General features: G+C 51.0%; 1 protein-coding gene across 1 annotated transcript in view; it reads left to right on the top strand.

Annotated features, from left to right (window-relative positions):
- The first annotated feature begins 12149 nt into the window (after positions 1 to 12149).
- The window catches only part of Muc5b (mucin 5B, oligomeric mucus/gel-forming), a 31372-nt gene continuing 16499 nt past the window's right edge, over positions 12150 to 27022 (top strand). Inside the window, exons 1-27 of the mRNA XM_085841110.1 lie at positions 12150 to 12463; positions 12609 to 12723; positions 13160 to 13250; positions 13487 to 13593; positions 14695 to 14896; positions 15363 to 15488; positions 15873 to 15990; positions 16074 to 16212; positions 16443 to 16553; positions 16839 to 16908; positions 17250 to 17387; positions 17757 to 17921; positions 18106 to 18200; positions 19058 to 19184; positions 19430 to 19685; positions 20445 to 20500; positions 20776 to 20876; positions 21108 to 21259; positions 21556 to 21694; positions 21794 to 21907; positions 22644 to 22823; positions 23220 to 23459; positions 25547 to 25703; positions 26052 to 26180; positions 26335 to 26479; positions 26605 to 26648; positions 26726 to 26923. Of these exons, the coding sequence (XP_085697236.1) occupies positions 12150 to 12463; positions 12609 to 12723; positions 13160 to 13250; positions 13487 to 13593; positions 14695 to 14896; positions 15363 to 15488; positions 15873 to 15990; positions 16074 to 16212; positions 16443 to 16553; positions 16839 to 16908; positions 17250 to 17387; positions 17757 to 17921; positions 18106 to 18200; positions 19058 to 19184; positions 19430 to 19685; positions 20445 to 20500; positions 20776 to 20876; positions 21108 to 21259; positions 21556 to 21694; positions 21794 to 21907; positions 22644 to 22823; positions 23220 to 23459; positions 25547 to 25703; positions 26052 to 26180; positions 26335 to 26479; positions 26605 to 26648; positions 26726 to 26923 (3829 nt within the window). The remainder of the gene's footprint in view (positions 12464 to 12608; positions 12724 to 13159; positions 13251 to 13486; positions 13594 to 14694; positions 14897 to 15362; positions 15489 to 15872; positions 15991 to 16073; positions 16213 to 16442; positions 16554 to 16838; positions 16909 to 17249; positions 17388 to 17756; positions 17922 to 18105; positions 18201 to 19057; positions 19185 to 19429; positions 19686 to 20444; positions 20501 to 20775; positions 20877 to 21107; positions 21260 to 21555; positions 21695 to 21793; positions 21908 to 22643; positions 22824 to 23219; positions 23460 to 25546; positions 25704 to 26051; positions 26181 to 26334; positions 26480 to 26604; positions 26649 to 26725; positions 26924 to 27022) is intronic.

The following is a 27022-nucleotide window of genomic DNA, read 5'->3' as shown; positions in this document are numbered from 1 at the left end:
AAAGACACGCCAGCAAAGAGTGTGAGCACGTGTGGCGACACTGGAAGGAGGAGCTGGGGGATTCTCACGAGGAGCTGGAAAGGAGGCGAGGGGAGTGTATGATCAAAGTATGTTCTATGAATTTGGTGTATCTCTCTGATGTACTTTCATATCCAGAACCATCTTTGCATTCCAAGAACAAAGTTTTTGGTCATGCCGTGTAGTCCTTTTCTCTTAAGATGTTTTTAAATTTATTCTTTGTGACTCTCAGACATGTATACAACATACTTTGATCATACACACCCCTTGCCTCCTTTCCAGCTCCTCGTGGGAATCCCACAGCAACTGTGGCCACATCGATTGATACAGAACAAGCACTTGCCACATTTCAAAACATAACAGGAACTGCAGGAAACCTCTAGGACATAATAGAAGTCAAGTGTGAAGTCCCTACAGTTAATACCACACTCGGGCAATGAAAACCTCTCTTCCCAGGACAGGAGTGAATGTAAATTGCTTTCACGTTTGTTTAATGTTGCGTTTGAATTTCTGGGTATAGAAAGGCATGAAAAAAAGAATTGAATGTCACCGAATTGGGAAAGAAGTGAAATTACGCAGTTGACAGAAGCATCAATTTACAGATAGAGCCCTCGAAATCCTTCCGCAGAGCTGTTGGAACTGATTAAGAAGTTGACTGACATCAAGAAACAAGTAAAGAAGGAAATTGAGAAAAACTATTTTGAGGTTGGAGAGATTGCTCAGGTTGACAGCACAAGTGGGTTTTGCAAAAGACCCAGGTTCTATTTCCAGCACAAACATGATGGTTCATAATCGTCTGTAATTCCAGACTCAGGGATTAACACACCAGCTTCTGACCTCCATGGGTACTGCATGCATGCAAATATTCATACACATAAAATTTTTAAAAATCAAGTTTAAAAAAAAAACATTTCATTTGCACAGAATTAACAATAATAAAATATTTAGGAATAAATGTAACCAATGAGGTAATTCCCAGAACTACGGAACTCATCTAAAGTTACTTTAAAGACCTAAAGTGGAAAACATTCATGTTTAAAGATTTCAAGATAATATTGATTATAATACTCCTCAAAAGAACCCGTAATTCCATACGACCCCTAACAGGGTTCCAATGGTGGGGACTGGAGAAAGGGTTCAAGGGTTAAAACACTCGTTCTGTAAGCACAGGGACCAAGTTTGAATCCCCAGCATTCACATAAATGCAGGAATGATTTCTAGAACAAGCTGGCAGCTAGACTAGCTGTGGAAAGTTCTGGATTCAGTGAGAGACCATGGCTCAAGATACAAGGTGGAGGGCAATCAAGGGAGATACTTGGCACCCACTTCTGGCCTCTATATGCATGTGCACACAAGTTCACACAGTATGCACGCACACTCACACACATACACATATGCGTGCATGCAGATCACACAGTGGAATATTTTTTGAGACAGGGTTTCTCTGTGTAATAGCCCTGGCTATCCTGGAACTCGCTTTGTAGCTGAGGTGATCCTTGAACTCACAGAGATCCGTCTGCCTCTGCCTCCCAAGTGCTAAGATAAAGACATCTGCCACCATGCCCGGCCAATGGTATCTTTTTTAATAAGTTCAAAACCCACCCTAAATTCATATGGGCTATTCAGGAGACCCCAAGTTGGAGAATAGGTGAATCAGTATAGATAATACATACATATGTACTATAAAATGAATAATACACACAAGAACAGTGTTGTACCATTATGGGGAAAGCCATATAGCAGGGGCTAGAACTGAGTGCCCAGAGGTGGGCTATCGCTGCTTATTGATAGGTGTGGTGTGTGTCAAGAACACCGGGCTCTTTTTAACACCGGGCTCTTTTGACAGATGGTGCCGGAAAGACTGGACAGATAGACAGTAACAAAGGAGTGAGCTTGGACCCTTTTCTCTAATCAGTGGCACGATGATCTTCAAGTAGATCAAGGGCATAAACACCAGAGCCAATGAGCCACTCTTATGAAGTGCTTAGAGGAAAGCAGAGAAACTTCCAAACCACTGGCAATCATTTGTCCCCACAGCTTTTGTTTGTTTTTGAGACAGAGTTTCTCTGTGTAGCCTTGGAGGACCTGGGACTCTCTAGATAGTCCAGGCTGGCCTTGAACTCACAGAGATCCCCTTGTCTCTGCCTCTCTAGTGTGGGATGAAGAGAATGTGCCACCATACGCAGCTTCTGCACATATTTATGTAAAGCAATGTTCTAAGCTTTTACTGTTATACATTCAAAGCATTAACTGGCCTTAAAGACATCAAAGATGTTCTATGTCTTGCAGTATCAAATTCAGCCAAGATGCAATTTGTTATGCAAAATTAAGCAAGCATACCTGGGGTTGGAGGGACATCTCAGCAATCGGGAACACTTACTGCTCTTCTAGGGGACCAGAGTCCAGTTCCCACCACCTACACCAGAAGGCTCATAACCACTTGTAACTTCAGCTCCAGAGGACTGGACACCCTATTCTGGACTCTGGGGCTATTTGAATACTATATCACCCCACCCCACATAAACAATTAAAATAAAATTATTTAGTTAAAGCTCAAGCAATCCATCTCATTAGTATGTAAATTTGCTTTTTATCTCTAACACATGGTAAAATTACATTTACACCCCAAATTTTTCTTTAAATAATTTTCCTTACCATTTGTCATCAGGACTCATTTGATTTGTATTTATTTTGTAGAGCCAGTGTTACACGTCACACATGTGCCAAGATTTCGTGAATGAAAAGAGTCCATGGGACCAAAGAAAGAAAACAGAAAAGTAAGATTTCATCAATTATAACTGTTTGCTTTTTAAAGATAGTGTCTCATGTAGCCAAGTTGGCTTCTAACTCTATATCTCTGAGGCTGGCTTTGAACTTCTGATCCTCCTATCTACAATTACAGGTGTTCACTGACATTCCTATTTTATGCAATGCTGGGGATAGAACCCAGGGTCTTCTGAGGCTAGACAAGCACTGAACCCAGAGCGGGAGTCCAAAATCAGTGATATGAGTGGTTTGTTCCTGCACACACACGACAGCTCACAACTATATATAACTCCAGATCCAGGGGATCTGGTGCCCTTTTCTCTTTAACTTTTCTGTGTACTGCATGCTCATGGTGCACAGACATATGTGCAGGCAAACATTCATACATATAAAATAAAAATAAATCCTTTTTCTTCAAGTATGAAAAGATAAGCACAGAATAGGAAAATAGCCAATCACATACTAGATAAAGGAATATGTAAAATACCGAACAACAAAACCAACAATAAGACAGTTGGGAGAAACAAAGCCAAGAAATCCAAGCTAGTGATAGACAAAGGATGCAAAGAGACATTTCTCTTTTCAGCGATGGTGTATGACGGTTCAATAAGCACATAAAAGGTTCTCTCTGTCACTGACAGACAGGGAAATGTAAACCGAGCCACAAGTAAAAACTACCCCACATTAACAAGGCGGCTGTATTGGGGGTGGGGGTGATGGTTAGGAGTACAGGCTTGGGAAAGTTACACGTAAGGTGGAACCTCACCCATGCCTGCTGAGAATCTGAGGTGGTATGGCTGCTGAGAAACGGTCAGAGGTGTCTTATTTAGGGTTTCTATGGCTGTAAGAAAACACCATGATCAAAAAGTGCATTAGGGAGGAAAGGGTTTATTCTGTTTATACTTCTTCCACAGCTCAGCTCATCACTGAATGAAGTCAGGACAGAAACTCAAATGGAAGAATCCTGGCAACAGGAGCTGATGCAGAAGCCATGGAGGGGTGCTGCTTACTGGCTTGCTTGCTCTGGCTTGCTCAGCCTGCTTTCTTTTTTTAAAAATTGTTTTATTTATTTACATTCCAAATGTTGTCCCCTTCAGGTCCCCTCTACAGTTCTTCACCCCCTCCCCCTTCCCCTTTGCCTCTGAGAAGGTGCTCTCTACCCCCCAACCCATCCCCTTCACCCACTCACATTCATCTCACCCCCTGCCCCAACTGCATCCCCCTTCCCTGGGGCATCAAGTCTCTACAGGATTTGGCCCATCCTCTCCCACAGAGGCCAGACAAGGCTACCTTCTGCTACATATGTGCCCCGGACTGCAGACCAGCCCATGCCCACGTATACTCTTTGGTTGGTGGCTTAGTCTCTGGGAGCTCCCAGGGCTCTGGTTTAATTGATACTGTTAGTCTTTCTATGGGGTTGCCATTCCCTTCATTTCCTTCAGTCTTTCCCCTAACTCTTCCATGGGGGCTCCTGATCTCAGTCCAATGGTTGGCTGTCAGCCTGCTTTCTTATACAACCCAGGACCAACAGCCCAGGATGGCATCACTCACAATGGGCTAGGCTCTCCCCATCAACCACTAAGAAACTGCCTTATAGCTGAATCTTATGAAGGCTTCTTCTCCATTGATGTCCCTTCTTTTCAGATAACTCAGTTTGTGTGTCAAAGTGACATAAGACTAGTCAGAACAACAGGGTCCTCAAAAAGTTCAGCAGAGAGACACCATGCAAAATTTGCACACAATTCAGCAACTTCCCCTCCTAGCTGTTGTCCAAAGGACTAGAAAGTACTGATTCAGGTGCTTGGATGTCAGCATCCCTGGGAGTGTTATTCACAGCAGCCAAAGGCTAGAGCAAGCCAAGCCTCCACAGATAAATGGGCAGGCAGGTGTGGACCACACACACAATACATTCTTACTCAGTCTCAAAGAGGGAATAAATTCTAGCACATGCCACTGCATGGATGGACCTGGAGCACAACATATTCAGAGTTGAGCCAGTCCTACGAGTACACATGCTTCAGTATTCTCTTCTTAAGAGGCCTCTGGAGACAACAGAAGATGAGAAATGGGCTGTCGGGGCTGAGGGGAGTGGGGCGGAGAGTCTGTGGTCAATAGGATCATGCTTTAGTTTGGGAAGATGGAGAATTCTGGAGGTAGGTGCTAGGCATGCTGAGCTGTGTGCTTAGGCGTGGGGAACAAGGGAAACCTTATTTTGTATGTGTTCACCACGTTCAAATATCATGTAGTTCCTGTTAATATCCCCAATTCCTCCTCCTAGAGAGGAACCCTGAATTCCCCTTGCCTGAGATTCCCCTTTATCTTCCTTTTTCTACCCCCATCCTAGGAACACCTTTAAAGGCTCCCTGAACCAGCTAACCCCTGCTGATCTTTGCCCTGATGCTTAGTCTCTGGAGGCATTCTGTCACCCACCTGCCTCTATATAATAGGGTGACCGTCTCTTGGCTCCGGGAAAACGGTTGCCATCCTAAGAAGTCCAGCCCTGTTGGAGGATTTGAAGTGACCCATGGATCTTGTCATATCTCCCTGCCTGGGGTGGCACCTGCTCACAGGCTAGGTCCATCAGTTAGTTAGGAAAAGGGAAGAGAGGGTCAAACAGACCAGGAAGCATTGGTGTGAGGTCCCTGGTGGAGGCCAGGGAGAGCCAGGTCCTTGTGGGAGGGTGGCACTGTATAGGTGGCCAGGTATGCTCTTGAGGCCTGGGTACAGGTTTGAGTGCATGCTTGGCCTTTCTCATGTGATAGCAGCTTAGAGGACCAGGATGTTAGAGCCAGGGTAAACTGTCCCAAAACAATGGATTGTCCAGTGTCACTAAGCAACACCTGTGGAGACAGGCTGGTGTTTGGAGCCCAGGATAACCATGCATTCTCCACTTGTTTCCTCTGTGAGACTAGTCTTGATAGAAACCTGTGAATGTGCAGGAAGCACAGGCTTAACAATACCCAGACCAAGAAGCAGTGTTCTTGTGATGCGACGACGTGGTCTCTCTGTGGCCCCAGGGATGCTTTCTCCTTAGGGATCATCTTCATCCCAGAGCTCTGTGTGGCCCAGTGCAGTTTCCTTTGTCCCAGCTGGCCCCGGACTCAGAGGCCAGGATGAAGGACAGGGTACCGCCCCAGGCTCTGTGGTCAAAAACCACAGGGCTGGTTCCTGGCATAGCTGAGGCGCCCCCACATACACTCTGCACTCCAGGAGGCGGCTGGCCAGCCACCCGCTCCCCCCACCCCTGCCAAGCAGGAACAACCATGTCCCTCCTGTCCCTCTCCTCCCTGTCCACAGCTTCCAACTCCTTCAACTGTGAAGAGGTAAACTTGGAAGGCTGAGCAAACAGGCTGGGTGGCCACCACATCCGGGATGTCTCAACAGCTGCGACCCCAGCAGGCCTGTCACCCTCCGTCCATAGAGATGAACTCAGTGCCGGAATAAAGGCAGGAATTGGGTGGAAGTTGCAGCTTCTCCAGTGTAGTGTGTGGATCTATTGGGTGCCTACTATGTGCTGTCTGTGGGTGCAGATGCCACAGCTTTTTGGTGTTTTGTTTTGTTTTTCTGAGTGAGGATGGCCAGGAGTGGGCAATGTCACCTGAGCTGGGGGTGGATGAGGCTTGCTGGGCTCAGCTCAGTGAACACAGGGTGTCAGATCCCGGGCAAAGGAGAGAAACTGGTAAGGCAGCTAGCTGTCCAAGCAGTGGGGCTGACTGCGAGATTCTCCTTCTGAGAGGAGCTTATCAGTGAACTGAGTGCAACTGAACACCAGCCGTGTTCAGCTGGGCTCACAGCCCAGCCTGTCAGCACGTAGGAAAGCTGAGGAGAGCAGGCTGCAGTAGAGGCCTAGGTAAGCCACAGCTGGTGACACAGATGATCTAGGCAGGGGACATAGTCCACTCTCCAGACCATCCCTGGGTGTCCTTCAGCAGCGCCATTTAGCAGAGGAGCTGGGCATGAAAGAGAACATCTCAGACCCGAAGATCCTGGTGGGAAGCTTACAGAACAAAAGTCTGACATGCTGATACCCTACCCAGCCCAGGATGGCACCAGGTCCCTAGATAGGAACTGTAGGCCTCATCCAAGGCATGCGATATACACATGTGCTGGGGGCATTAAAGAAACTGCAGACAAAAGTGAAAATAGGTGTCAGCCTGGCAGCCAGTCTTAGTACACCCAGAAGCACCTGGTGGGGGTGGGGGGGTGGGGAATCTGACAGAGCAGAGGAAACGTGAGCAGACTTCTGACATTATCATTGAGATAAAGTCTGAATAGTGTCTTTTTATACACCCTGGCTATATCCAGGGCTGCAGCTCAGCGGCATTCCCAGCTGCCCACTTTCACCACTAGAACTTTCTATCTTGCCAACAGACACTGTGTCCCCATTAAAGACACACACTTCACTCGCTGGCCTCCCATCCTGCTTTCTGTGGATTTGATAAGTGGGATACTGCAGAATTCTCTTTTTGCAATTAGGATCCTCAAGGCCCACTCATGTTGTGATGGACAGCAGAATGCCCTCTTTATAAAAGTCGGTATGCTTGTGGTGGCGCATGCATTTAATCTCAGCACTTGGGAGGCAGAGGCAGGTGGATCTCCAAATTCAAGGCCAGCCTGGTCTACAGAGCAAGTTCTAGAACAGCCAGGGCTGGACAGAGAAACCCTACCTCAGGGAGGGGGAAGGGTCTGTGTGCTAGTCCACGGTAGGGATGGGGTGTTGTTCTCTTAGCCATGGGACTTGTCCCAGGTCCAGTGCCTGGGGTACTCCCATCTTAGCAACCATGGATGGAGCCACTAGATCAGGGGTGACTGTACTTGTCATTGTTTTCTAAGAGTAGACTCGCTAGGCCATATAGAGTTCTATTTTTAACTTAAGGAAGTGTCAGGCTGTTCTCTAGCAGTGGTCCCACTTGGCTGCGCACTGACTGAGCGGGGTTCCCGCCTCCCCATGTCCTCATGGGGTACCTCCTGTGCTCTGTTGTTTGATGACCGCTGACCTCTTGGTTCTGAAACAGTTTACAGGCTTTTCACATAGACTTTTCCCTTTCCCGTTCCATCTCTAGGAATTTAGTCTCAGAAAGATAAGGACGGGGGCAGACAGGGAGGGGCTTTCGTGATACCGAAGTCACCTGAACACTGTGCCACTCCCTGACATGGCCAACCCCTAGGAACTTTCAGGGGTGGTCAGATCTGGTGTGCATTCCTGGTGGCTATAACAGAAGGAATGTGACCGTATTCTGTATGCATCTAACAGGGAAGAGAAACGTGTGCACCCTGCTCTTTGCGGCAGTGTAGAAACGGCGTTGATGGATATGTTCATGGTTCAGGAAATGGCTCCCCAGAACCCTCAGGAAACCCAACCAACACAATTAAGAGAGCTGAGCCCCCGGGACTCCCATTCAGGATGGAAAGTAGGTCGGAGACTCCCAGTTATGCCCTTGCCCCACTGAACCGAGGTTTGGGGTTTACAAGTTCCAGAGCTGAGGCCTGAGGCAGGTCCAGGGCCCTTGAGACCCTTGGTCATTTCCTTTGTCAAGGCCCAGGGTTAATAAGCTGACCCTGGGAAGAGGTGGAGTCCAACTAGAGAAACTCGTGGCCTGCCTTGGCCAAAACCAGTACTGGGCCTCATTTTCTCCATGCCCGTGAGCTCTACAGCAGACAGGAGCCCAAAGACTCATCCTTTCTCAGATTCTGTGAGGGTTCCCCTCTTCCACAGACCCTCAGAAGCTACACAGAACAGGGACCCTGCCAGGTCCATGACCATCTGGAACATAATTTCCTGAGCCCCCATTTTCTGGACTGAGGCATGGCCCTTAAGGAGTGAGCCCACCCTCACAGCCTTGTTGATACTTTGGGGACCCAGTGCCTAGCGCCTGGGGTCAGCTTCCCCAGCAAACACAAGCCAAGGTTGTTGTCCCTTTGCCCCCTGATCCTTGTAGTGTCTAGTCTCCTAGAGGAGCTGACACAGGACCGCCTGGCCAAATACCCACCCCATAGGCCCAGGGCTTCGAATCCAGGATAGTCAGCTCCTGCCCTGTCCACTCCCTCCCAGTTCTCAGAAGCCACAAGGGGTGGGAGCACTCTGGTGGCACAGTGATGTAAATCCTTCCTTCTCCATGGCCTCTTCCTGCCATGGCCCCTCCCCAAGAGCAAACACACGTGGCTGTGCAGGGAGTAGACCGTGCCTTACATGGCCAGGGAACTGGGCTCTGGGCCAAAGCCTTTGGCTACATAAGTCCAGGCCCCCAGGGAGCAAGTGCCTTGTCTCAGTCCCTCCTGCCTGCCCTCTGTACTGCCCCCAGGATGGGCAGCAGGAACTGGAGCTGGGCTCTGGTCTGGGCTTCTGCAGCCTTGCTCATGGTGTGGCCAGCAGGTAAGGCCGAAGCCCCTTGCCTTCTCAAAACCATCTTCCCAGAGAGATGACCTCCACCTGGGGATTTCTTCTGCTGAGGTGACAGGCACCTCTCACTGTCCCCAACATCGTAGTCCCAGGTCTTGAAGTTCTCTGGGTTCTGGATCCTGTAGCCTACACTCTAGCTATGCCAGCAGCCCAAGGACCTGGCTTTGATGGAAGAGGTTAGGTCCTCTAAGTCTCAGGGTATGAACCCCAGTGAAAACCCGAAGACAGTCTTGGCTTTGGAAATGAATAGGAATCTGAGGTGAATGTGCAGACCACAGAGGTGTTTCTTAGTCCGAGGGGCCTATCTCAGAATTAGCAGGGACAGAGACTATAGTTAGGACAGGCCCTTCCCTTCACTGCTGGGGTCACAGGTACCAAGGTGACCGTCAAGAGCCTGGGGCCTCCGTGAAGTGGATTCTACCTCCAGGTGTTAGGGCTGGAGCCAGAACAGACCGGTAAGATACCCAGAGCCTTAGTCTGAACCAATGGCTGAGTCAGGTGGGCTGTGTGACCTCGTCAGCTGAGCTGTTTTCCCTTGCCTGTTTGCTCTTGAGAAAGCCCAGAGTACTAAGACTGTCAGCAAGCAGGGCTACACTGAATCTCCAAGTGTTACCACCTCCCCAGGCTCTGCTCTCTAGATTAGGAGTCTGAGCAGGAGGAGCCTCAGCTCCAGGTTTCCTGCATCTGTGAAAGAAGAGAGACAGTGGATGTGTGTGTGTGTATGTGTGAGGAGGGTATCCCCAAACCCATTCTTTTAGAGCCAGAGAAGTTATAGTTGTGCCTCTGGCTTCTAGGGCTGTCTGATGGCTGCTGACTGCTCCCCTGGGCCATAGCCCCTCATAACAGGGCTCTCCCTGTGTCAGGTCCTGTCCATCAGGGTGCTGAGCCTCCCTGCTGAACAGCCAGCTCTCCCTTCCCCACTAACTTCACTTGTAAAGAGCAAATTAAGCCCTGGGTTGCAGAAATGTCCTTTTTGTGACAACTGTTGGGGGTGGGGTGAGGGTGGGGGCGAGGTCTTCTTGTATGAATGGGTAACACACACCAAGATGATGTGTGTGGGTGGGGGTGGGGGGTGGTGGCTGGCTGAGAACTCTCTGGCCAAGTGGAGACTGAGGGATCTCAGCCTGAGGAAGACTGGCATAGAGCAGGAGGCTTGGGATGGGGGTATTCTTGCCCACGGGGCCCTCCAGAAGATGGCAGAGGACAGGCTGGGCCAAGCACACTTGGGAGAGGCTGTGGATCTGGGGTCAAGGATGGACAGAGGGAGTGTCCGCGCCTCTGGGAAATGCAGTCAAGCGGGGCCCTTGAGGAAGGATTAATGCACAGGACAGTCCCTGCGGTTTCCAAAGGTCAGCTGGACACGCTGGGAAAATCAAACAGGAAGCCGCGCTGCCCATGGCACTGGAGCAAGTAGCCATCTGAGTGCAGGCCTCGGGGACATGGTCCCTTACAAAGTGCTGGCCTTAAGGAGCCATCAGACTTCAGAAGCTTGAGTTGTGGAGGTTGACACTATCTCGAGTAGTCTAGTCCCTTGCCTCCTGGGCTTCTGGCTGTCAGTCTGTGGAGGTGGCCTTGCCCAGAGGCAGTGGACAGTCCAGGCCATTGAGAGTGGACATCATGCACCAAGAACTGAACTCCTCATGCTACCTGCCCTGACTCATAGGTCCAGTCTGGGGCTGTCTTTGAATCTTAGGTCTTTTTCTGTTATGCCACTTTTGGAAACTGCCAATTGTGTTTTCCCTAACAAAGCCAGCCTTTGTCTTCCAAGGACCTCAGGTCACTTCCCAGTAGATAATCACAGTTCTGATACTAATACTGTTTCCTGATTTGCTTTTTTAAAACCCTGGGACCATCTTCCATATCACTGGCAAGGCAAGGTTCCACTGTAGGGGGAAGGCCTGGCCTACAGGGGCCAGAACTGCTCAGAACACCTGGCTTTGGCAGTGTTTACTGAATGGGATTACAGCTGATGGGGCTGGGGTCACGAGACCCAAGTCTGTTCAGGTTTCTATAGATTACAGGAGGGTCTTGGCCTGCACCCAGAGCCAGCCCATGTGTCTCACACTAAGTTACAGAAGCTTCCGTGGCCTGATGTCTTCCTTTGGACTTGTGTTCCCTTTTCCTGCAGAGAGCCAGGGTCAAGCAGAGCTGAGCTCAGAACATCTAGAACTCACCAGAGACAGTCAGAAAGTGTATAGTGGTACGTGGCTCAGGTTTTGGGTTGGAGATGGTACGGGCAGCAGTGATTTGCATGGAGCTCAGTTAGGATAGACCATTGGTCTTCCCACGGCCATTTATCACATCGAAACTCTTACTAGTCCATTCTGCCTGAAGGCAGTGCTGGGCATACACAGACCAGAGCACCCAGAAATGGAAGAGCTCCTAGGAAGACAGGAGAGGGTTTTGGGGGGGGGGTGAGGTGGGGTGTCCAGGGATGACCAAGTATAAATTGGATAGCCTGGAACCAACCTGTTAGTCCTGGGTTTCCTGATTTTCTTGAGGTGGGCACTGAAGAGGGTGGGTGGCCAAGAAAGATATCCTCAGCTACATCCCCATGTGACCATGTCTTTCTTCTGCAGACTCCACATCCTCATCCACAAGGCATGTCACCTTCATCCCACCTATCACTGTCTTCCCTAGCATGAGCGGTAAGTGGACAGTCCCTACTGCAAGCCAGCCTAAGGAGTTGAGGTGTGAGGGGCAAGCACGGGAGATCTCCAGTCTGGTTGAGGTGGCATAGGGTGAGGCTCCTGAACAGCTCTGAACAGGGTCTGGAACTTTCCCTGGGAACATCTGTTGACCACCCTGGGACATCTGACCTGTAGCAAATGAAGGAGCCAAGGGATGGATCTGGGCCTTTGGGTTTTATCGAGTGGCTGTGGGAATGGAACAGGGCAGAGAGCTGACTTCCCTGATCCAAAAATATTGCCTTGGCCCTAGAAGGTTGTCCCTTGGGCAGCTGGGCATGGAGTGGTGGCATTCAGTGGTTCTATCTGGTTTCCCTGTTTTCCCTGTAGCCTTACACCTGGCACACAATGGGAGAGTGTGCAGCACGTGGGGTGACTTCCATTACAAGACCTTTGACGGTGACGTGTTCCGCTTCCCTGGCCTCTGTAACTATGTCTTCTCTTCACACTGTGGGGCCACCTATGAGGACTTCAACATCCAACTGCGTCGTGGTCTTGAGGGTTCCAGGCCCACAGTCACCTATGTGCTCCTCAGGGCCCAGGGGCTGGTGATTGAGCTGTCCAATGGCTCTGTCCTGGTGAACGGACATCGGTGAGCTGAGCCTTGGGGATGAGGGCATGTGGGCCTGGCCTTTAGAACTCGATCTGTCCCCTTTGGGGAGGGATCAGGATCAAGTGCATGGGTAGGACAGCCCCTGCCTGTGCCTGCTGAAGGAAGACCAGAGCTTTCTGCACAGGGAGGAGCTGCCCTACAGTCGTGCAGGTCTTCTGATGGAGAAAAGCAGTGGCTATGTGAAAATCAGCATCCGCTTAGTCCTCACCTTCCTGTGGAATGAAGAAGACAGCGCCCTGGTGAGGACATTCACCTACAGCCCCCCATCATCCTACGCAGGTCTTAAACAAACACTTGCCATCTCACTCATCTCAGAACTACAGACCCCCAGAGCCCTCTACCTCCCAACTCCCACAACTCCCCATCCCCTCCTAGAACCCCCACAGTCTTCCTAGACCCCCAGAAGTTCCCCCACAGATTTCATAAAATCCCAGTCTCTTATGACTTCCGCAGTCTCCCTCAGCCCACATGACTACCACATACCCTCACTACTCATCCCCGGAACCTTGTAGCTCTCCCACAGCCCTTATAGTTCCCGGACCTATTATAGGGACCCCACAGAGTATTAGGGGACTATCCTTTCTGGTTCCCTGGGTGAGTGGGGTGGGAAGCTACCAGGCAGGTCCTGAAGCCAGAGCAGAAGCCCTGAGGCTGAAGCTACTGTCTCACCCTCAGCTGGAGCTGGACTCCAAATACATCAACCAGACGTGTGGGCTGTGCGGTGACTTCAACGGGCTCCCAGCTGTCAGTGAGTTCTACACCCACAGTAAGTGTCACTGAGTCTTCAGGCTAGGTGGTCCTAAGGGCTACCGAATCAAGGAAGTCCAGGGGGACATGGCAGGGTGGGATTGCAGACATGGAGGAGGTAAGGGAGAGAGAGAGAGAGAGAGAGAGAGAGAGAGAGAGAGAGAGAGAGAGAGAGAGAGAGAGAGAGAGAGAGAGAGAAAGAGTTTCTTGCCCCTGCTAAGCAGACCTCCTGACTGTGAGCTTTCTCTCCTGCAGACACTAGGCTGACCCCTGTGCAGTTTGGAAATCTGCAGAAGCTGGATGGTCCTACAGAGCAGTGCCAGGATGTCCTACCCTCAGCTGTCAGCAACTGCACAGATACAGTGAGCACCTTGATCATACTACAGTCCCCAAAGCTGAGAACAGGGCAAGGCTGATATAAGACCAAGAACTGCATAGCCAGAGGCTGAGGAACATCTTTGGGTGTCCAGATGGCTTTCCAGTCCTGAACAATCAGGGGATGGGAACCTCCCAGGAGGCTGCTGTTTGCGCCTGAGGGAGGCAGGCCAGGACATGGACAGTCACAACTTATTCACCAGGGCACACACGATGTCTGTGTGCAGGTGATATGCATGTGTGGGATATGTGTGCACACCACCATATAGTGGGCCAAAGTCAGACACTCAAGGACACTTAAGAAGCCCCTCTTGTAAGCAGGGAGAACTCATCCTTTGGATGGAAGTCCATAATCCCTGAAACTAGTAAATAATAGTAAATAATGAGTCCTCCCTAAGTTGTGAAGTGAGGGAAAATGTTGTCCAGTCCTGGAGAGCTTGGCCCCACACTGACTTATCTGGGGTAGGAAGATGTTCAGTAGCAGCACTGAGTCCATGGAGGCCACCTAAGGGTGGGTGTTATCTTTATTCCCTTCTCCTCTGAACTACCGTACAAGAATGCACTCTGCACTCTCCTGATGCACAAGCCACAAGCCAGAATGTTTTGGAGCTCTGGAGTAGGAGATGAGAGAAACAGAGAGGCCTGGGCCATTCCCCCAGAGCCAAGTGGAGCTCTGTACCCAGATGTAACAAGTTCACAGTGACTGAGTAGAATAATGAATAAGGATGATAGGTGGATGGATAGATGGATGGATGGATGGATGGATAGATGGATGGATGGATGGATGGATGGATGGATGGATGGATGGATGGATAGATAAATTAGGTGATTGATGGATGGATCGGCAGATGAATGATGAATGAATGAACGATAGAGAGGTGGCAGATAGGTGGTGGCTGGATGATAAATTAATGGATGGATGATGGATAAACAGACAGATGGACTGATTTATGCGTGGAAGGAACCTTCAGGGAAGAGGGGCTTCCTGTCTTGCCCTTGGAGGGGCAGGGTCCCCACTACAAGTGTCATGACAATCCTGCTTAAGGGTCAGAAGGTCAAAAGGTGCTTAGCCTCTCTGTCTTCTCCAGGAGGACATCTGCCGTCGCACCCTACTTGGTCCTGCCTTTGACAAGTGCACCACTCTGGTAGATGTCAGCATGTACTTGAATGCCTGTGTCCAGGACCTGTGCCGCTGTCCCACCTGCCCATGTGCCACTTTTGCCGAATATTCCCGCCAGTGTGCCCATGCAGGGGGCTACCCACAGAATTGGAGGCATCCTGATCTCTGCAGTTAGTACCCTCACTAGAGGATAGCCCAAGGTCTTACTAAGGGTCAGTCTTGAGCCTAGAACATGGTTGGGATGACAAGGTAGAGAGAACCACTTAAGGGCCACTGAGAGAGGGTAAATGTCAGGGGGAGAGGAGATAGTGGGCAGAGTTGAGGAAAGAGTCTATGCCTGAAGGCTCTTGGTGGACCTGTTGGTCTTGGAGGGGAGTACCCAGCTATGTCCCTGGGCACAGCAAGAAGATATGGGTCTAGAACCTCAGTGTAGGATTTCCTGGAGAACGTTGATCTCAGGTGGCCGTGGGTAGAGAAGGCTTTATAAGAAGTGCTGGGTCCCTGCTTTCCTGCCTACCGCTTTATCCAGGAGATGGCTTTCTGGGATCTCAGTGTACGTGAGAGCAAGCAGTGGGCATCCCACTTGCTGAAGAGGTCAGGACTCACTTCTCCTGGGTCAAGAGCTCTCTCTTACAGATTGGACATGCCCTTTCAACATGGAATACCGAGAGTGCAGTTCACCCTGTGTGGATACCTGCTCTAACCCCCAGCGCTCTCAACTCTGCGAGGACCACTGCATGGATGGCTGCTTCTGTCCCTCAGGCAGGCCCTGTGCCCTTTGCCCCCACCCTATGGCCACCTTTGGGTTATGGTCTCTAGCGTTTGACCTCAGCATCAGCTGACCCTCTCTACTCCAAAGGGTGATGGGCTCTGCTAGGGGCTGCACCCCATAGCTAAGTGCAGAATGGAAACCGACCATTAGCAAGACAGAGGTCTGCTGGTCTGTTTCCAGAGAATATGTGTCTTGGGTCCCTGAGATCAGGTGGGGAAACTGAGGCCCAGAGGAGCTTATCCTTATCAGTTCAGGCTGGGCAGCATTCTAGATTAGGGGTCCTTCCCCCTGCCTAGGACTGGGGTTGTCTTGGCAGCAGGCTGCCCTGTGCTGTCTGTATGGGAGGCATCTGTGCTCACTGCCCCTTCTACCAGGAACTGTGCTGGATGATGTCAGACACTTGGGATGCCTGCCCCTGGAGCAGTGCCACTGTACCCATGGTGGCCGTATTTATGCCCCTGGAGAGTCCTTCAACACCAGCTGTAGGTCCTGGTAAGTGTAACAGCCTTCAGGGAGATACATGGGTGAGGCTTGCCTCTTCCCTGTACCCCTTCTGCTCACGGACTTCCCCACAGCACCTGCTTCGGAGGACTGTGGAAGTGCCAAGACCTGCCGTGCCCTGGCACCTGCTCTGTGCAAGGCGGGTCCCACATCTTTACCTTTGACGAGAAACTCTACAATGTGCATGGAGACTGCAGCTACATCCTGACCAAGGTGTGGGCATAATCTGGCCCATAGACTTCGGCTAGGGTCCTGTTGGTGGTCAAGAGCAGGGGTGAAGGGCATGGTGAATCTCTGTGCTGACAAGGACGTCCCAGACCCCATGACAAGCTGCCTATGGAAAACGGGGCTACCTGAGGATACTTCTAGAGCCCCTCAAGGTCTTGAGGGGTTGTGCATAAGGGAATGCTACATCCAACCACACACTTTGGGTTTCTTGACAGAAATGTGCAGATAGTAGCTTCACCGTGCTGGTCGATCTTCGGAAGTGTGGAATGACAGATACGGAGAACTGCCTCAAAGCAGTGACACTAAACCTCAATAGTGGGGACACGGTGAGGACCGGGCTCTGACTACCATCACATTCTGGGTAATGAACAACAGAGGTAGGGAAATATATGGAGTAGCAACAGATTAGAGAGAGGCCTCCACTCTTTCTCCAAGCCTGAAAGATAGGAGCAGCCACCACCTAGGTAGATTGTAGAACCCTCTGCTAGAACATGTCTGAGCTTCTTTTTTTGTCTCTGTCACTGGATGGAGGGGGGATTCCATCAGAATTCTTTCTGTAAGTGACGAGATGGGCCCTCCCTCTGGGTACTGACTGTTACACCATGTACCAGGTCATCCGGATCCAGGTCAACGGTGCTGTATTCCTGAACTCCATCTTTACGCAGATGCCTTTGTCAGCAGGTGTGTGGCTTCCTGACACAGCAAGTCAGGGCTGGCACCTTCAGTGGACAGTCAGCTTTCATCACTGGGTAGAGCCTAGCTCCTGGTGAGCTCTTTGTGGCTCTTTGTCAGCTCCAGTGTTTCCCATGGGGTGACAAGCTGCTACCCCTGGTTCCGTGGGAACCCTATGTCTAGCAACACTGCCCATGCCCTAGCAGGGACGTTGGCAGTCATTTACACGCCATGCACATTTGGGAACTTTGGGCATGGGATTTCCTTAGGTGCTCCACCTCCTGTCCCAGCCTGCACTGTCCTGTTTGGAAGGCAGGCTCCCAGCATGCCTAATGTCTCTCCCCTTACAGGCAATGTTACCATCTTCAAGCCATCGTCCTTCTTCACCATAGTACAGACAGGCATTGGGCTGCAGCTTCAAGTGCAGCTGGTGCCCTTCATGCAGGTGTTTGTCCGGCTGGACCGCTCCTACCAAGGCCAGATGTGTGGTGAGGTTCCAATGGGCTTGAGTGTAGGGCTGTAAGGGTAGGACTGTTGAGGTTGGGCCTTCCCTAGCTCTAAGCTGTGAAGTGAGATCAGGTGTGAAGGATGGTTGGGAAGCATTGGCTCTAGGGCTTGGTGGAAACCCCAGCAGCACCCAGCACACCTGACATCTAACCAGTAACCTGTGGAGTGGTCTGGGAAGATGGCCAGCTGAGCTGCCCTGATTGGGCTAGCCCTGTTAGGGGCCTAGCATAGTTGAGGTTCTGGAACCAAACACTGGGCGGGGACTTTCTTCTCAGTCTTCTTTTAACAATGCTTAGAGGGATGAGATCCTAGGGAAAGTGACAGGTTGACCTCCTGATCCTGGTCCCTAGGCCTGTGTGGAAACTTCAACCAGAACCAGGCTGATGACTTCACAGCCCTCAGTGGGGTGGTGGAGGGCACAGGAGCAGCCTTCTCCAACACCTGGAAGACTCAAGCCTCCTGCCCCAACTCCAAGAACACCTATGAGGACCCCTGCTCATACAGTGTGGAGAATGGTAACTACCCTCTCTAGCCACTGGCCACTCTGACAGCCCTTCCTGACCTCTGGGCCATATGAACCCTCAGGGAAGGGCTCAGAGAACCCCTATGTAGACAGGAAGGCATAAAGCGTTAAGGTTACAGAGGAGGACAGGCTCTAGGAAGCAGGTGAGGGGCAGCCCACATTTCTCCCTCTCCTAGAGAACTTCGCCCGGGAGTGGTGCTCGATGCTCACGGAAAGCTCAGGAGTTTTCTCGGCCTGCCATGCCACTGTTAGCCCAGTGCCCTTCTACTCGGTGAGACCATGATCTGCTGGCCTTGGAAGTGGGGGGACAGGTACTGGCTGAACTCCCAAGGCTCACCCACCACTACCCAATCTGGTGTGTACTTCTTGGGGCAGTTAAAAGCTTCACCAACTGAGAAGCTAAAAATGAAAGTCCTGGGCTCAGAAGGGTCCTTCATGGTCTTAGTGCTTGTCCAACCTCCCTCTTGCAAAGACAGAGCTGGAGCAGGGTGACCTCATGTAGCCCTTGTCTCCATGGGCTTCCCCTTAAAGGCTTCTTTCTATGTTGGACCCCATTCACATGAGACACAGCACTCCAGAAAATCCTTCCGGGGGCCAAGGGTTGGGGACATATCTCAACTCTAAACAGCACTCCAAAGCCCTAAACTTTAACACATCACTCCACCCCAAGGGTGGGTCTCCAGGTAACCCACTTCCATGACACCTTCCATGACACTCCCTCCTGAACCCATCTGGCTTCTGACCATCCCATCCAGGTTCCCTATGTGAAGCCCAATTAGAAAAACACTTCAGATACAAGTTGACCCTGCCCTTGTCTTGTGAAGACTCTTCCCCAGGGCCCCTGCCTTAGGCTTTGTGCTTTCTAGCTTCTATGCCCAAACCCCAGGTCTGGCCTCTATTCTGGATGCCATTTTGCCCTGTGGCCTCTAACTGTCCTTAATGCCAAGCCCAAGCCACCCCTCTAAGACACTGTTGTCAAAGTCCCTTATAGGGTGGCTCCTGCTGGGAAGCCATAGGTCCAGGCCTTGACCAGAGTTCGGCTGATGATGTTGATGTTGAAAGTTTAATGAACAACAAAGGTAACCTAGGAGACAGTGGTACCTGACTCCTTGCTATCCTGTCTCCCAGAACTGCTTGTTTGACACGTGCAACTGTGAGAACAGTGAGGACTGCATGTGTGCAGCCCTGTCCTCCTATGTGTTTGCCTGTGCTGCCAAAGGCGTGCTGCTCAGTGGCTGGAGGGACAAAGTTTGCTGTGAGTATGCTGTGGGCTACCACAGGTTCTACACCCCCACGTTAGCCACCGAGATCCTGCCACTCTGGCACGGGGGGGGGGGGCACATAAGACCCCTGGCAGCAGTAGCTATTAGTCTGCTGTCCCATGCCTAATGTGTGCCGTCCTGTTGTGTCAACAATGGTGTCCCTAGTGTGGGGCAGGGAAGAGCAAGGGCTGGGCCAGTTCCCCAGTCATTGACCTCTCTGTCCCTGTTCTTCCTATAGACAAGTACACGAACAACTGCCCCCAAACCAAGGGCTACTTCTATTCAGTGAGTTCTTGCCAGCCTACCTGCCGCTCTCTGAGTGAGGCCGATGTCACCTGCAGCATCCCCTTTGTGACGGTGGATGGCTGCACCTGTCCTGAAGGCACCTTCCTGAATGACAAGGACCACTGTGTGCCAGTGGAGGAGTGCCCTTGCTATTTCCATGGAACTGTGGTGGCTCCCAGAGAGGTTGTTACGGACAACGGTGTGGTGTGGTAAGGAAGGCTACCCTCATGCTCTTCCCCATCCCCCATCCTCACAGGTCTGTGTCAGTGGGGTCTCTAGCTGCTGGCCCTTCCATACCTGAATGTTTGTGAGGCCTCCCTGCTGAGGGTTTCAAGACATGCTTGGGGCATGTTGGGTGTTGGGGGCACCTTTCAGACATCCCTGAGATACAGCAAGGAGGTTGTTCTGGGATATTGCAGAAGCACTCATAAGCAGTTCTCAGCTGAAATCCTACCCCCCTCCTCGGCCTCAAAGGCAGTTCCTTTACAACTCATGATGTAAGTGAGATTTCTATGACTAAATCAAAAGCCCATGGCAAGATAGAAAGAGAGGTTTGTCTCAGTTCACAGTTTTGAATGCTCAGCCCATGTGATATGACTGAGTGATCCCATGGCTTTGTGCCTGTGGTAAGGCAGTGCATCATGGTAGAAGCAAGGAAGAGAGAATGGGCAGAATAGGGTTAAGGTTCCACTGTCCTCTTTAATGACCTAACTTCTTCCCACTTGGCCCTACTTCTTAAGGGCACTACAATTTCCTATTATTAACACAGGATGGTGACTAAACCGTTAGTGTATGGGAATGTGGCATCCAGGGTCTTCCCAAGGACTCCCAACAGCAGGCACCCTCTTGGCCTTGGGAGGAGGCAAGAAGTCCTATGAAGGCCCAGACCTTAGTGGGGTATGGGAAGTACTGGGGTTAAGATGTAGGAGACACTGGGCCCAGAGCAGGGGTACTACTGTCTCTTGTAGCTCGTGTACAAACGGGAGGTTGACCTGCCTGGGAGCCCTGATGCAGAAGAGCACAGGTAACATTCCACCTAGACCAGCCTATACTCAGCCATGTCTACTGTGCCAAGATGCTCTAGGGAAGGCAGGCCTGTGGCAGTGGGGCCATAGAGCTCTTAGGGGTTGTGGGCTACACCTTCTGGGGCAGGTCCACACAGTCTGGATGCTCTGGGTAGAGCACAAGGCCATGCAAGACCCTAGCTTGCTACCATCTTATCAGTAAGACAGGGTTGGGAGACTGTAGGGGCCAGGAATGTCCTACCCTAGGGTTCTCTCACGTGCTTGTCCTCTGCAGAGTGTCAGGCACCTATGGTCTACCTGGATTGTAACAATGCCTCAGTGGGTCACCACGGGGCTGAATGCCTCAAAAGCTGCCACACACTGGATGTGGAATGTGTGAGTCCTCTCGGTTCTATTGCCAATCCTCATGTACCATCTTAATCTGCAGGAAGAGTGGGAGGGGGACTATCACTGGGTATCCAATGGCTTCGGGTCTTGCTGACTCTGAATGGCCTCTTCCTGAACATTCCCAGTTCAGGGTCTACTGGCTTGGTACCCTGGAAACCTAATAGGGATGAGGGAACAGGCTGCTGTTTCAGTCCCTGACAAGTCAACTTGTGCCTACAGTTCAGCACACAGTGTGTCTCGGGCTGCGTGTGTCCCTCAGGGCTGGTAGCAGATGGGAATGGGGGCTGTATTGCTGAGGAAGATTGTCCCTGCGTACACAATGAGGTCACATATAGACCTGGGGAGATCATCCGGGTAGACTGCAATAACTGGTAAGTCTTGGGACCCTCAGAGTGGGTCACAGGGTATCTACAGGGACACTAGTGTGAGATAGCCTTGGTATTTTAGGGGTCTCAGCATCTGTCTTGGTGCCAAGGTACTCATAGGATCCCATTCTGTGGAGGGCTATTTATCTAGCCTTGGGGTAATTGGAAACACACCCACACATGACCAAAGCTTGACGGACACTGAGCTTAATTCCCCAAGTAAAGTGACTTGCTAGCACAGGACCAGGACAGCCAATCTCAGAGGACAACTCCCTAGTCAGCAATGGCCTTTCCTTTCCTAGCACCTGCAAGAACCGCCGGTGGGAATGCACCAACCAGCCCTGCATGGGTGCCTGTGTGGCCTACGGGGATGGCCACTTTGTTACCTTTGATGGTGAACGCTACATCTTTGAAGGCAGCTGCGAGTATACCTTGGCACAGGTATGTAGTCCCTGGACCCTTGCAATGGATCACCCTTCTCTTTTCTTCCCACCACTTATTTTTGGGCTGTGACCAGAGCTTTAATTCTTCCCTTCTTAGGACTACTGCAGAGGTAACACCAGTACTGATGGGACCTTCCGAATTGTCACTGAGAATGTCCCCTGTGGGACCACAGGAACAACCTGCTCCAAGACCATCAAGATCTTTGTGGAGGTTTGAGTCCATTTGGAACCACTGGGAACTGCCTCCTTCCTTCTGCAGCCCCATTCCTGGCCCTCCAGCCAGAAAGTATACTCGAGGACAGGATAATAAGAGACCCAAACCTGAGACTTATAAGAGCAGATTCTACCATTTTCCATCCTTGGGCCAGAGTTAGATCAAGGCTAGCAAGATCTTGCTCCCTACAGGTCAGGAGGATCCTTCCTGCCTTTCTGAGATGGGGGTCCTGGAGTCCTTGGTATGTGGTAGCATCGCTCCAGTCTGTCTGACCAATCATGACCTTCTGTTCTGTGTCTATATGTCTCGGGTCATGACAAGACAGACATTAGGCTTAGGGGACACCCAGGTAATTCCAGACAACCCATTCAAGATCTCCCAATGGCTATTTTTTTTAGTAATGCTGCTTCCAGGTCCTTGGAATTATTGATATATTCAGTACCCCAGTCCTGGCTGAGGAAAGTCAGAATTCACAGAGCAGAAAGCAGAGTGACTGGCTTGGCATGCATCCTCTCCTGTGTGGAGGAAGGCAGCATCAGGTCACCTGAGGTGGGTGGGGGATGGTGTGAGACAGCACTGCACATGTGAGCCTTTGCAGACCTGCAGGTACGTGGTTTGACATTCTCCACCCTTCACCCAGTAAGTCTCCATCTGCTGAGGCGTCCTCCGAGGGTAGCAGGCAAACTCTTTCTCTCCCAGCTCCCTGAAGCCCTTGCCCTTTCTCCATCTATAGAGCTATGAGCTGATCCTTCATGAGGGGAACTTTAAGGTGGTAGAGCAAGGGCCAAGCGGAGACCCTCCATACAAGATCAGATTCATGGGCATCTTCCTGGTCATTGAGATCCGCAGCGGGATAGTCGTGTCCTGGGACAGGAAGACCAGTGTGTTTGTCCGGCTGCAGCAGCATTATAAGGCAAGTGTGGCCACCAGGCACCCTACTTCTAGGCTCAGTTCCGACAGGTCTAAGGCTGGACGCTGGCAAGGCTATGAGGGTTGATCTACATTGAAAAGTCTTGGCCACTGAGACCACACACATCAGGTTCCAAGAGGGATGAGTTAAGATTTCAATGAATAGTGGGTGGACTAGAATCATGATCCGTGACCTAGCCCTGCCCACAGGCCTGTGCAGAGACAATCTTCTATAGAGAATACATTCGATTCACCCTCCTGCCCCAGGACCGACTTCATTTGGAAGTTAACTGGATACAACCCAGGGGGAATAGATTTTCCCTATGTTCTACTCCCAAGTCAGGCTCCGTGTCACCTCACTTACCTGTATAAGAATTCTCTCTCCTCATGTGGTCTGCAGGGCAGGGTCTGTGGCCTCTGTGGGAACTTTGACAACAATGCCATCAATGACTTCACCACACGCAGCCAGTCTGTGGTGGGTGATGTGCTGGAGTTTGGAAATAGCTGGAAGTTCTCCCCATCCTGCCCAGACGCCCCAGTTCCCAAGGACCCCTGCATTGCAAACCCTTACCGCAAGTCCTGGGCCCAGAAGAAGTGCAGCATCATCAACAGCGCAACGTTTGCCGCCTGCCACTCTCAGGTAGGACCTGGCCTTGGTTCAAAGGACTTGCAGCTGCCTGCTTCTTCCTGGTAGGACTTGAGTCTTGCTGGACCAGGCACATAGCAGACCCTTGAGGGCCATCCTGACCCAGTCAGAGCACATGTTCCTTGGCTCTGGGCTTTCAAGTTCTAGGTCTAAATCTCCTACAAGATGAGTGGGCATTCATGCATATATCCATCATGGAGTCATCTCCACTATTTTGGGACCAGCCCTTGGGACCAGTCACAACCCGTGGCTCTCAGTGGAGTTCTGTCATCATCTTCCTGGGTGACCCCCAGACCTGTCCAGTGTATATCAGAAAACCAGCAGGATTCCCCCACAGGAGGTGGTAACTGGCTCTCATTAGACCTCCAAAGGCTAACCAAGACTCGTGTCCAGTTAGGAAAGCAGCTTCACCACACAGGCTCTCAGGCCATGACCAGAAAGTACTCATGGATCATGGGTAGCCAGTGCTACTCACCTCACCACACCAACCTTGTGAGCAGGTGGACAGGGGTCCCTCTGGTCACCATGCTCTCCATATCTTGGTTCACTGTGGCCTGAAAAGGCTAACTTGGAGGTGCACTTGGTGGCAAAAGCAAGAATTGGAGTCCACTCTGGGGTCTTCCAGTTGGCACAGTGTGAGTGGTAGGTCCTCTCTACCACAGAATTAGGCAGTTAACCACATGTCCCACAGCTGTGCCAGTCTGGTAGTTACCACCCACTACTTCAGTGGTTCGCAACCTGCAGGTTGTGACCCGCTTTGGGAGTCGCATAATAGACATCCTGCATATCAGACATGTACATTACAATTTATAACAAGCAAACTCACAGTTATGAAGTAGCAATGAAATAATATGGCTGGGGTCACCACTCCACGAGGAAGGGTCACAGCATTAGGAAGGTTGAGAACCAATGTTTGCAGGGGTCTGGAAGGTCAAGTGGTCTCTGGGAACCAACTCATTCAAATGGATGGGGGATAAAATGTGCTGTCTCTAAGCAATCCTCCACAGGAATGAGGCAGAAGGGTGGTCAGGGAGGGGTTCACACCAAAAAGCAAACCAGGGAGCCACCAGAGGTCATGGGCACAGCAATCCAGGGAACGATTCAGTTATGGGAAGGTAGACATAGGATGGAAGCCGGTGCACTGGAGCGAGAGTACAAGGACAGAATTGAGACCACAGTGCTCTGCCCTGTAGGTGTAAAACCTGCAGATCATACGACTAGATCAAGAAAAAGGACCCGCAGAGCATTAGTGAAGATGTACAGGTATGCAGACACTCATGTGTGCAGGAAAGCAGGTGTGAAAGTGGGGCAGATACATGCAGGCAGTTGTATGGGCAAGTATGCAGGGAGGCACACAGGCAGGCAGATGGGCAGGTGAGTATCTGTACGGGTGCAGGTGGGCAGGCACACAGTGTTACACAGGCGAGCATCTGTGTGAGCAGACAGGTGGGTGCACTCGTGGGCAGAGGGAAAGCGCACAGGCCCAAAGACAGGAGGATATGCACGTGGTTAGGAGGGTGGGTAAACACACGGACAGGTGTGCCAGTTCATGGGTAGGCAGGTGCATTGGTGTGCATTGAGGCATGTGCATGGGTGGGAAGGTATACAGTTTCACAGGTGTGCAGGTGCACAAATGAACAGCTGTACAGGCAGATGGGCATGTCAGTGTGCAGTTAGACATATAAGCAAGTATGCAAGTGGCCAGATATATATAGTAAGCCATATGCATACCTATACAGATAGGTATACCTTTACAGATAGGTATACGTATTCAGGTATCCAGGCAGGTGTACAAGCTGCCAGGTGAGCAGGTGGAGGAGCACAGGCATATGGGTGTACAAACAGCGGGTTATGGGTATGCAGGTATGCAAGTATGCAGTTATACTAGTGAACCAGAAAGGTGGTGCTGGACCATTCCTACTTAGAACACTCTGATAGCAGCCACAGTACCAACTCAGGATTCCTATAAGTGTGCGTTTGAACTATGGCTAGCTCTATACCCTTCCCCACATTCAGCTGCCCTGTGACCTGGGTAGGCATTGCTGTCCTCACTGAGTGGCACTCTGGCTCCTCTGTTCCAGGTTGACTCTACAAAATACTATGAAGCCTGTGTGCATGATGTGTGTGCCTGTGACTCAGGGGGTGACTGCGAGTGTTTCTGCACCGCTGTGGCCGCCTATGCCCAGGCCTGCCGTGATGTGGGTGTGTGCTTGTCCTGGAGGACACCGGACATCTGCCGTGAGTGGGGCTCTGTTTATGGTATTGAAGGGTGGGACTGGGGATGAGGTACCTCCCTCATGCCTTTGATTCTGGCCACTCTGACATGTGAGTGTACGTTTGTGTGTGTGTGTGTGTGTGTGTGTGTGTACGCATACACACATGTGTTTTTGTACATGTGTCCACATATTTATATACACGTGTGGCTCTTTGACATCTGATAGGTGGTAGTTGAGGCTGTGGCCTCCAGGATTTGGGGGAGGGAATGAACCCAGGGAAGCTATCTGCCTAGCCCAAGGCTTGTGTATATGGGTGCAGGCTAGCATAAAGTCTAACAGGCGCCCACTTAGCTCTGCCCTCCTTGCTCAGCTCTTTTCTGTGACTACTACAACCCTCATGGGGAATGTGAGTGGCACTATCAGCCCTGTGGAGCCCCCTGTCTGAAGACCTGTCGGAACCCAACTGGACACTGCCTTGTTGACCTGCCAGGTCTGGAAGGTGAGGCTGGAACCTTCGGGCCCATAACACATGCATGGACCTTGAAGGCAGACCCAATGTACTAGGGGGTTCTCTGCCACTGATTTGAGGCTGAGCAAATGAATCCATGCTTGAGAGGATGGAAAGTCAAATGACAAACCTCTGCATGCTCTAGGCTGCTACCCACAGTGCCCAGCCAACCAGCCCTTCTTCAATGAGGACCAGATGAAGTGTGTGGCTCAGTGTGGCTGCTACGATGACGATGGAAACTACCATGACATTGGCACACAGGTCGCTACAGCCGAGAATTGCCAGAGTTGGTGAGAAAGGACCCAGGGAAGGAGGAGGGTAGAGACCCCAGGGTGGTTGGGAGAAGGCAGAGAGGATGAAAGCATGTTAGTTAAGGGTTGTCCACAGATCCTCAGAGCCCCTGTCTTCCCTCTAGTCTCTGCACCCCTGGTGGCCTCCAGTGTGTTTACAACCTTACAGGTAAGGAAAGGCTGTGGGTTTGGGGTTGAAGAAGAGCTGGAGGGTGAGTAAACTAAGTCAGTGCATGTAATCCTCAGCCTGCACATGCACCTATGAGGGCCGTACCTACAACTACAATGATGTTGTCTACAACACCACCGATGGCCTCGGCGCCTGCTTAGTAGCCATCTGCAAAGACAATGGGACTATAGCACGCACAACTGAAGTGTGCCATGAAGTCCCATCTACCACACCATTCACATTCACCACCACCCTGGCACCCCTTGCCACAAACGGTAAGCCCATACCAGGTTTTCTGGGAGCCCATGAACTCTAAACTATTATGTTAACCCAGGGAGAGGGTTGGCCACATCTGGGATAAGGGAAGTTGTCAA

The sequence above is a fragment of the Mus caroli genome, unplaced genomic scaffold (assembly GCF_978045245.1).
Source record: "Mus caroli unplaced genomic scaffold, Mus_caroli_1 scaffold_8, whole genome shotgun sequence".
Taxonomy (NCBI): Eukaryota; Metazoa; Chordata; class Mammalia; order Rodentia; family Muridae; genus Mus; species Mus caroli.
Note: the sequence above shows the minus strand (reverse complement) of the source record. Positions and strands in the feature narration are given on the sequence as shown.